The 11,617-nt window shown below is 41.9% G+C and overlaps 1 protein-coding gene across 1 annotated transcript in view; it reads right to left on the reverse strand.

The window, feature by feature from the left end:
* LOC139217865 (kelch-like protein 29) overlaps positions 1–8,831 on the reverse strand; it is a 123,991-nt gene extending 115,160 nt beyond the window's left edge. Inside the window, exon 1 of the mRNA XM_070849346.1 lies at positions 8,559–8,831. Coding sequence (XP_070705447.1) covers positions 8,559–8,831 — 273 coding nt within the window. The remainder of the gene's footprint in view (positions 1–8,558) is intronic.
* Between the last annotated feature and the right edge of the window lie 2,786 nt (positions 8,832–11,617).

The following is an 11,617-nucleotide window of genomic DNA, read 5'->3' on the forward strand; positions in this document are numbered from 1 at the left end:
CCTTGTACGTTTCTGTTTGTTGTTCAGCGGTGTTCTTTATGTTGTCATGAGATTTGCTGAGAGCATTTCCAGTCTTGAAGAGACAAGGACAAGAAGTCAAGCATCATCTGTGATCCGTTGGTGTCCTGTAACAGCTGTCTCCGGCATCAAAACATGCGGTTGCCGCTATCCCATATTACATCTCTGCGACTTAGCGCCAACGGATCAGCAATCCAATTTCACACAAGCGCGCTCAGAGGGAGGTAACGCTGACGCAGGAATGAGGATCTATGCCTCAACAAAGACAAGAAGTTGTTTGAAGAGGCTGAAGGGTTGGTGGTCGGGAGAGGAAGAGATGGGCAGAAGAATTAGATATAAACAGTAACGGAGGTGTGATAGAGGGAGATAAAAGCAGTGGTAGCATGGGGAAGGGATTTCTATGATTTTGTTACTGACTGTTACTTCCAACAGTTGAGCTGCAGCAGAAAACAGAATAAGCCCTTAATTTCCCAACTTTCTGAGACAAAGCAATAGCATGCACAGAAGACAGACAGACAGACAGACAGACAGACTGAGCAGGCCCCTGAGACAAATCTGCACTTTGTAAACACACCTTTGTTTGTGTAGTGACGTCCAACGCGCCAGTCTCTGCTCAGTCAGAGACAATGATCTCTATGTACTGCTGGGAGAGCAGATGTACAGTATTGGATGACAACACACTCCTCAGCCCTTTCAATATCACACACTCATATTGCATAGTCATTGTGACATAAATAGAGAAGGGGCTTGCGTCTCGTCTTTCACAGAGCAGAAAGAAATTTGAATCTGATATCCAATGACTGCTTATTAGATCGAGCCATCAGGCCGTCAGTTTGGAGCCAGACTCATAAGACAGCCGGTGTGTTGAGGAGGCTGCTTTCCATTCCCACCCACACACACGAAACACAGCAGAAAAAGACGAGAGCAAGCCCCTTCTGGACCATCTTCTTTTCTCCTGCCAGAGCTGTGCATGAAGTCTTTTGTAAAGCCTGCTGTAACTAGCACAAACTCACCACAAAGCCAGGACCCCGAAAGGTCTCCTATTTTAGAATATCAATGGTTTTCAGAACAATAACACACCTCTGCCTCTGTTTTATTCTCTCCAAGAGGATTAAAATCCAGCTCCAATGAAGCAGACGCATCGAATGCAGAGGAGGAGAGAATGAGGACTTCAGCAGCGGTTTGCAGACTTGTGATACGAAAGACAGGTGGTTGGATGGATAAATGCAGTGCTCCATTGTTGGTACAAAGGGTCAGCTGGGATCCTAGGCCTATAGACAGAAACACAGACGCAGCAGGACCCATGAGAGGATGGGAGTTGGATGAAACTCGTGGAATATCCTGTCACAGTGAGACTGACAAGACAAAGATAACACTTCCCTTCGCCTCTTCTTTGACCTGCTGCATTGTTATCGTCCCACATCTGCCAACATTTCATTTTTATGTGGATTTTTTTTTCTTAAATCAAGACGACCGCTGTCAATATTTTCTGTTGACAATAAAAGATGACGATCTCCTGACTGTGTGATGAGGGTGTGAGATTTCTGATAAATCTGTCATCAGATTCATGACTCCCATTTTCCCATCCATCCGATTTCAAATGCCGATAACAAAAAAAAAACCTAGCCTGACAGTTCCCTTTTTACGGTGCCTTTCCTCTGACAGTTTGACAGTGTGCAGTCCTCATGACTGTGGTGTCTGTCTGTCTTTCAATTTCTTTGGCTTTCTGTCTGTCTAACTGTCTGTCTGGCTGGCTCTGTATCTCTGTCCTTGATTAGCAATCACTGCAGCATAGCCTGGTCTGATTCCGAGTGGAAAGCTTTAATTCTCCCCACATGGTGCCGAGACATCCAGACCCTGGTAAGCACACAATCACTGCTTCTCATTAACACTAAAAAGTTTCCATACATCGTCTCAAGGAAAATCACTGCTTAATTCCTGCTTTGCTCCCTTGAGGTCCACTGTTTCTTAATGACTCTGTTGTAGACATGTTACAGCGGACTTGTTTGTCCACAAATATTATGATGATGTTTGTGCTCATGGAAAAAAAAGAATATAAAGAATTAATGCGTTCAAAATGGAAAGTAAAATGGTGGCATAGGAAAATTATGACACTTGGTTTATAAACTGTCATACTAATTAAAATCAGGTGTACGCATCACAGACTATGAATGTATTCTTAGAAACAGCAGGCACACTGCATTGTGCCAGGAATTCAAAACCTGTTTTCCCTGTCAGGAGAAATCCAATCAGACGGAGGAAAAAGGAGGGGCATTTTTAATAGTGGCATGTCTAATACTTGAGGGTGGCTTTTTGCATACGCACTGAGGGCTGTCTTTATCCAAACTGACATTTTGACCGGACGGACAAGGCGGAGAGAGTTGACAGATTCGTCTCAGCTCGGTGCCAGACAAGCGGACTTTTGGCGCTAAAACACTCTCAAACACGCACACACACACACACACACACACAACACACACACACACACACACACACACACACTCACCACTTAACCATTTACAAAGAACAAAATGTGCAACAGACCTCTGGCTCTACATATTTAAAATTGCATAACTGCTCAAATGCTGGAAGTCAGATAAAGAGAGACAGTTGACTCACCTACAAAAAAAGCCTTCAGGTTTTACACGATGGCGTATGGATAATAAATGAAAGCTACGGTGGTGAAATGAAGTAATTCTCATCAATCAGTTTGGTCTACTTCTGAGGAATTGTCTGGATTTTGTGACATTTTTACTGTGAACGCAAATGTCACGCAGGAAAATCTGCGATAGGATGACAACACATAGAGTGGAGGCCAATAAATCAAATCCAGACAGTAGAGTGTGAAGACTGTTTACCTTTCTGCTCCTCAGAGAAAGATAAAGGAACCTTAGAAAGTCTGCGCTACTTAGTATTTAGGGAGAATTTTGAGTGCACATTTTGAATTTCAATTTAAGTTAAAATGTCAAGAATAAAAGAACAACACTTCCTCTATCCTTGACAGTCATACCTCAGCATTAAGATTTCTGTAGCATAAACATTCTGAATCATATAAACACTGGATGCATCATTAATGGATGTCCATCATTGTGAAGTAAGAAAAGGAAGGCCAGATAACATTATTCCAAGCTGTGAAGCAATCATTTTTCTTTCAGCTGTGTTTAGTGATCTTTGCCTTCGTCATAAGGCATCAGGATTTTCTTTAATACCCCATGCTGAGTCTGGCTGCTTTGGAAATGTTAAGTTTCATCTTTCCTGGGTGATAGAGTTTCACTTTTCGATAGAACAATTGTAGTTTCCTCTCATATCTGAAGCTAATTCAAAAGCTCTCACCTGCCACCCCACTTCGCTTCCCCCTGTCTCCGCTCTGTCTCCCTCATCCAGCTCCCCCAGTGTGTGCCTTCTTAAACTTTAATCATCTCATATTCAATACATTTCACAGCAACTCGTCACAAGGTTATCCCAGTTTTCAAAAGAAGTCTTTCCCCTTTAGCCTCAACCTCAATAAAGATTCAGTGATTTCAGAATCTTTCAGTATGTTCATTACCAGGGCTCCCCGACACAAGAGTGATGCAGATTTAAAAAGGCCCAGCAAAAAGCTAGATAATGCTAAATAAAAGAAATGAAAGACTGCAAGCTAAACCATTGCAAATGCACTACAGGGGTGATCACTCATATCGCAGTGTCAATCCAAAAGCCGCAACAATGTAGAATCTTTGAAAACTGACAATAGATTTCTTTGTGATTTGTTCGCCACTGCCACTGTAAGGAAAATACCAAAAATTCCTCCATGCGTTTGCAGCAAAAAAATAAAAAATTACTTAGGACTCATGCTCTTTGTGTGTTTTCTTTCTTTTTTTGATTGTGTCAGAGTGAGGCCATGACACCTGCTGTTCTCTGGATACCATGTTGTGTTGGCCACAGTATGCGGTCTGCTTCAATCCATTGGCTGGCTGACCTGGCTGAAATCAATGACCAAAAAGACACAATGTGTGATTTTGTTTCAAGACAAGTTCTATTGACTGGTGCTGTCAATGTTTGGAGATTGTTTTTTTTTTTTTTTTTATTACATTTATCTGAGTTAAAAGAACTTTTCACAAATATCTTAAAATCAACTTTTCAAAAAATAAAACGTAACATATATAAAATGCATTCAAAATGCATGCTAAATAGCTTTTAAACATGAGCCCTGTGAAATGGAGTAACCACTTATTGTAAAAAAAGAAGTCTCTGCCACATGGTACGATCTGTCATGGGATGCAGTTTCTGTAGAGACGTGCTCAGCAGAACAGAACGCTTCATTTGGCTGTGCTGGGGAAAACTGCTTTAATGGACTGCCAACAGCAGGTATTGCATTCAATCCCTATCAGTGGAAGATCAAACAGCAGCAGGTATTGTAGCTGAAGCTGGAATAACACTCCTTGTTGATGACCTATAATAAATAGAACAAAAGGTAAATATCCAATGTATTCATTTTCACTGCTTATCAAGCCACTGGCTTATGTGCTACTTTGTTTTCCGGGAAGCAGTGTTATGGTCAGACTATGTGTTTTGCAAAATGAAAGAAATGTACAGCAACTACAAAGAATGTTGTGAATGAGAGGCCAAAAAGACACCTGATGCCCAACATTAAAGCTCTTAATGACAGACTTTGAAGTGCCTGAGACCACTGTTTATCACTCCCTTAACTTTCTATGATCAGCACTACACAAACTTTTTACTTTTCAGCTTTTATATAACAATACTGTCAAAACACTACAGAATCTAGAGGGTAATCTTCAGAGAATCACTGAAAATCTTTCATGTTGAATTATTGCACCATAGTACTTGCAGCTACCTGACCACAATAACATAAACAGAAAACTAAGTTACTTGGAGTTTGTTTCCAACAACATTAAACTAATGAGATGGCTACAGGCTACAGGAACAGATCATTATGCTGGCTTGAAACCGAACCAAATTCAATCAGCATACATTTCAACAGAGAAATGAATGAGATGTAAACAGAGTGAACCAAATTGCCAATGATGTAAAAAAATCAACATAAGCCTACTAGCAAAAGCCCCATAATAACAACAGTTATTAGTGTGCGGCTCTGCTTGGATCAATACCCTCCTGTATGTTCTGTTCTTTCAAATATGACTCCGGCATTTGGGTTCAATAAAGACAGGAAAAGTAACACAAATTCCAGCAGTGCTGCTATTAAATACGAGAGGAGAGGATGGATTAAAAAAAAATCATATTAAGGGATTAGACCACGCAGGCAAATGTGCATGTTTCAGTGGGCTATCTATGGGAAGATACTTTCTGAGGAATATTAAGTTTATCAGATAAAAACTCCAGCTCTGGTCCATTCTTAAACCCTCTATAATCCGTCTAAACACTGAATAACAGGCTGTAACATAATGTGCAAACATTTAGCCCAGCAAAGATTTTTCACAAAACCTTTCCCACGAAGTGTTTAAAAAGCACAAACCTTTTGTGGATCATTGCTCGAGTCCATTACTGCAATCCCAAGTTATCCCCGTAACAGTACACTCTTTTTTAAGATTCCGGCAAAAGAAAATGTTTGTGATATTGGTGTCACATGTTATTCATGTGTGACATGATATTCATTGACACAGCTTGAAGGTATGTTATAAAGGTAGCATCATGTCACTAAACTGGGTGAAAACAGTGGACATAGGTGGTCAAAGAATCATTCTAGCCAACAACCTAAAAAAAACTCATTTCCAAGTCTCTGTCTTCATGTCTGTGTGTCTCTATACTCAACATAAATAGCCATACCAGTAGGATGGTTACAAAAACAGTCAAATCAATCACATCATGTTGAAATGCTGGCTTATTCACTGTAGACCTGTCTTGGTAACTTAACATTAGCTTGCTCGAATGCTACCATGCTATTGGATTTTTCAAATCCAATAAGCTACAACATAAGCTAGCACTTCATTTGAAAGAAGTCAGTTTAATTATAGCCTTGTGAATTGAGTGGAATTGTTATTCTAAGGAAATGGTGCTATGGATCACAGTATCACTAAGAAGATATAGAATGGCATACAAAGTGAAACTGGACTTTCTGCTGACATATGCAAGTCCTGTTTATCAGCAGGAGACAGATATATTTGTGGTTCTTATTAACATGGATTTAGTGTGTGCAGTGACTATACATCCGTGACACCGGCACAAAAATACATAAAAATTAATTGATATTCCCAACAGAGTATAACAAAGTGTAGCTCTAAATTGACTATAGTTCACTGTTCCATGTGGTTGGCTTTACATCAGGATGGACAATGAGACCAGATGGTACTTTTCAACCCTCAGCAATTGTCCTACAAACACCCACACATGTGCACACCTATGCACCTGAACATGTGCATGCGCTTGCACACACACACACACAATCATGCTAACCATATAAATCTTTACTTGATCATACAGCTGAAGCAAACCACTTGAAGAAAGGTTATAAAAGAGTACAACAAACAGTACACTTGTTCTGTGTCCCATTTTACATTTAAGGAAATTCTGGTTTTACTCCATGCAGTTATCTGTGCACTTTCAAACATGCACACACTCCTGTACATGTCTAGCTATTGGACTGTGTCCACACTTGGGCCGCTGTGTTTATAAAGAGAGAGTCTCCAAACAGTGGAAATCAATAACAGCCTGTCAGCTTTTTAGTGTAGCCATAGACAGAGCAGAGACACAGAGACCACGGAGAGGGAGCTGCATCCGTCCATCAGACTCTTTGTGACCCCCTACAGCTTTGATCGAAGATGACAGAAAGAGAAAAAGGCAAGTGAGGACAACAGAGCTCACGGAGGAACGTGTAAAGGCAGGTTCCTATGGTACCAGCCAGTTCTTGATGCTCCTGTATCTTTACTAGAGCCCACATTCTGGGTACTTTTGGTACTTCCCTTTTTAAACGTTGCTGATCTGCCTTACAGAGGACTGTCAATGCCGAGACAAAGAGGTAAGTAAGGTAAATCCCTGAATAAAGCTGACAGAGTGGCATCTAGGGAAGGATCTGCATTATATCTGCTGCATACACGCACACTCAATCCCACATATGCTGTACCTTTAACCAATCATGCATTCACGTGCAAGGCAATGGACCCAATTGCTCTGACAACCATTGAATGACGACAATGGCCACGGAGCAAGTTGGTGAGACTTTGTTGGTATGTATGTAATTATTCAGCTGCACAAAAGGAGTGGCTGACGCGGTGCCAGAGCAGATTTACTCTGTCTGTGGCCAGTGCATTCAGCAGGGTATCTAATGATGTGCACTTACGGGCTAAATTACCAGAGCATTGTTTACCTCTGCTCTTAGAGTGCAGGCCCACCGAGAGCAAGAGCCCAAGAAGCCGGAGAGAAAAAAAAAAAAAAGGCGAGATGGATCTGCTGAAGTTCAAATTAAAGCAAATGATCTGATAGTGTGGAGGAGTGTTAAGAAAAGATGAATGGTACCCATGGAGGCAGAGGCAGGGGAGAGGCTGAAATGTCTAATTCTTTTTTTTTGGTAAAGGCCTCTTTTTTCACACACTGCTGACAGCCAGCTAGCTACCAAATCCCCGGACGAAGGGGTGGAGAACACAAACTGTACGGCTCTTGGCTATGCAACACTTCCAAGCTGCAGTTTTCTGTACGAGGTCTACACACAGATACAAATATAATATATAGTCAAATTAGGAATATACATATACACACACAAGTGACATTCAGATATTGCTATTAATGTCACTTGAGGCCTCATTTAAAGCCATTTTATGACCCATTTTGGATCAAATATCAAGGTCATTATAAGGCCTGGAGATCATTTATACCTAAGCTCTATCTACATTTATAAAAGAAGAGGTTTGAAGGGGAGGAATGTGCAGCCGTAAGGCAAATATGCTTCTTTAATTAAATGTATGATATTAACTCTGGACTTATATAATGATTTGTTTTTGTTTTTTTGCTTGTTGAGAAAAGCACCACCTCAAAACATCACTTCTGACAGCAGCACCCATTTGGGCCACTGTCAGGGGTCATTTACATAATGAAAGAAGAAAATTACCAAGGGGGACAAGCCCGCCATTTGGCAGAAAGAGCAAATGAAGATGGAAGGAAAATGGTTTGGCAAGAATGGCGCATTGGACAGAAAGTGCAGAGAGAGCAGCAGAACTGGAGTGAGGGATAAGGGTGCAGAGTGCAGGAGGCAGCAGAGAGAGAGAGGGAGAGAGCGGAGGGGCTTGAAGAGCTGAGACAGTTGAACCATGAAGGCAGGCAAGCCAGTGAGTTGGAGAGTGTAGAAACATTTGGAGAAAGTGCAAGAGGAGAACTGGAAGACAGAGAGAAAGAAGGAAACCGGAAAGCCTAAAAAGCATGGAGAAAGATGGAGATTGTGTCCAATTCGGGAGTCTTCAAAGATTAAAAAGTTGACACAGGCAGAGACAAAGACTAGAGAGAAACTTGACAGATGGAACAGTGACGGATTTCCAAGACAAGTGACAGGGAGGCACGTGTTTCTGCATCCACTTGGATGAGGCCCTTACCTTGGCCGACGCCGAAGCCACTGATCCTGCTGCCGTAATTCCTCGCTTGACCGCTATGTCGCTGCTTGATGTTGTCACGGCAACTGTAACTGGGGTGGGGAGGAGGGAGGGGATGACTGGGAGGGGAAGGAGCCCCGGACGGTTGTTGCCATTGACAACGGCAGAGGCACAGCTATGATTGGCTCCTCCATTGTGTAGGCCAGAAGGACGGATGTCTCTCCGCTCCCAGGGTCCCCGGTAGTCCCTCTCAAAGCGGTGGTGGTGGCGTGACATCACTTCCTCTTCCTCTCAGAGGGAACAACGGGGGCAGGCCTGCAGGAAATGGAAAGAAAGAGGGTATAGGTCAGATTTACTTTTTTTTAATTACATCTATGCAAATGGGAGTAAGAGACACCGACACAAAGGCAGGGTTTCAAAGATAGAGACCGCAGGACAAAGACAGAGCAAAACACAGAGCGAATTAAGCAGAGAGCATGTTGACGTGGTGGTGTAAATGCTCCTAGCATCTGCTCCCAATGCACCTGACTGACATGAACACACTGCGGCTCATTTGTTGCTTCTAATTCCTATTCTCCCAGTCATTAATGAGGGCTGCGACAAGCGGGAGAGCACTGCTAAGGAGGTCTGTAAAAAAAAAAAATAATAAAACACCGTCATAGACAACGCCATAAGGAGCTAAATTTGTGATGTGAGGTGTCTGGGCTCAAATATGGCAAAAAATATGGCAGATCGAGACGCAAACAGGTACACAGTCAGTCAAGTTGTCCTGAGGACAGCACATCAGTATCATGACCTTGTGGTCAAAACTCATTCATCTGAATAGATAAATACCCCTGCAATTACAGCTCATCTCATACATCTAATGGCTGGTTAATTCAATCAGATTGCCCTTGAAGTGCATCTGAGAGTTCTCCCCTTTTCAAGCACAGCAGGCTGTGATCGGCTAAGGGGCGACGGCGAGCTAGAATTACATCAGTATGGGGTATGGCACTATTGTGTAGCATAAGCAGCGTATCACTCTATATTATATCATAAATCAAAGCGGTACAGGATCTGAGCAGTGAAATCCATCACTGAGGGGATTGTAGTGCATTGTACTCCTCCTCACCAAAGGCACGTTATGCTTTCCAAGCCCTTGATAACAGATGAAATATATAAATAACAACCTCAAACCAGGTTCAGCAAGCCCCATGCAAAATCCCCTGGTCTGTAAGGAGAGAATGACAGCGGATGATAGGTCTTTATTCTGCACGCTGGGGTCTGTCACGCTGCTTCTTGCCTCACAGAGGAGCGACTGCCTTGAAATGCCGGCTTCTCTGTGTGCATCTGTGTGTGTGTGTGTGTGTGAGTGAGTGTGCAAAAGCAGTATATACTTTGAGTGGCTGTGTATGTACATGCAATGTGTTGGCACAATTTAATGAGAACACATAGATGTCTAAAACTCTAGTGTAATATGTGAAAGTCTTTAAGCAGGCAGTTCGATAGAAAAAAAGGTTTAATGCAAGTGATACACAATGCAGCCTGTGGTGGGAGCACTGGCCCTTCTGTTTCTTTAGCAGCTGTGACCATCCATTTATTTACCTCCATTTACCACCATCCATTTTACACTCTCTTCCTTTATGCCTCTTTTCATTTTGCTCCCTTTCATTCTTTTCTTCTATGCATTTCATTCCCTCTCTTACCCCACCCCCCCACCTCAATTATTTCTGTCTCATACAAAGTCTGCTCTGTCACAATACAGCCAGTTGATAAGCAGCAATAGAGCCAGACGGAGCAACTAAAAGCTGCGGGACAACACTCTCACGCTCTCTTTCACACTCACTCTGCAATAACCTCTCTCCCCGCAGTAACCCCTTTTAATAACCTCAAATTTTACAATAGAATAAGCTTGTATTATCTCTGAAATATTTGAGAAAGAGAGAATAACAAGGTACAAGTCCAGCAGAACAATGGCAGAGTTAGTGTCAGGTAATATTCTCTTATCACCCAAGTTCCACACCTCAGCTGAGAAGTACGAGGGCAGCCAGAAAATTCCTCCACACAACAACAGGAGGGGAAAAAAAAATTAAGAAAGGGACATTATCTCCACAAGAGTTGGGACCGGGGGGGACAGTGAATTTGCATTCACAATTCTGTACAATTTATTTTTATCAATACTTTTCAGATGTGAAGTCCATGGGTGCACTGTGCTAGACAGTTTTGTGATTTACTGCAGACACACTAGGTTTTTGGGGTTTTTTTTTGTCTTCCTGTACACCTCCAAGAACGAGGGTGCACTGGAGAACAAATCCTTTAGATTATGCAGAAAAGGCATTGAACTAAGTTTGCAGGAGCCCACACAGGAGAGCTTTGTGGGATAACCCTTCAGTGAAGCTGCAATACACAGCATGGGGAGAAATAATGGAAAGTAAGTAAAGTGCATGGTATTTCCACTAAGAATATTTGAAATTAAAAAAAGGTAACCGTTGTGGCTTATTGGTCCAGGGCATGTTCCTTGTCTTGGGATCCAGCACCAAACTAGTATTGCATCATCTCCCTCTCCTCCCTCAGTCTTTCCCATTTCTCATATAGCAAAAAAAGATAAAACCTTGAGAGAGCAAATTCATCAATTTGTAAGTTAATCAAGTATCACATCATATATACCCTAATTTTGGCAGAATCACTCGGTAGTATTCACATTGAGATTTTCATTACCCAGGTTCTCATACATAAATGGAAACATCTGAAGTTGTAGGCGTTTTCTGATCTGCTACCCTTACGGCTGAGGCATGGTTAATCATAGGCAAGGAAAACTACTTGTTACGGTGTGGGAAAGGTCATGCTTATAGTTAAAACGAAGATAAAAGTGACTGTGTGTCAGCGGGAGATGAGACATGAAACCCTGGTGTTCAGTGTCAAAGCCAGATATTCTGTGCACTTTGTAATGATGTCACAGTAGGTGGGCCAAATCCTGGTTAAAATCCTCAAGGTATGGAATTTTATTTTGTATTGTAAAAACAAAAAAACATGGACATGTTTCTGGCTCATCTATTGAGTTAATAACTGTAAAATCCAGGTAC

The sequence above is a fragment of the Pempheris klunzingeri genome, chromosome 18 (genome assembly GCF_042242105.1).
Source record: "Pempheris klunzingeri isolate RE-2024b chromosome 18, fPemKlu1.hap1, whole genome shotgun sequence".
In the NCBI taxonomy this organism is placed as follows: Eukaryota; Metazoa; Chordata; class Actinopteri; order Acropomatiformes; family Pempheridae; genus Pempheris; species Pempheris klunzingeri.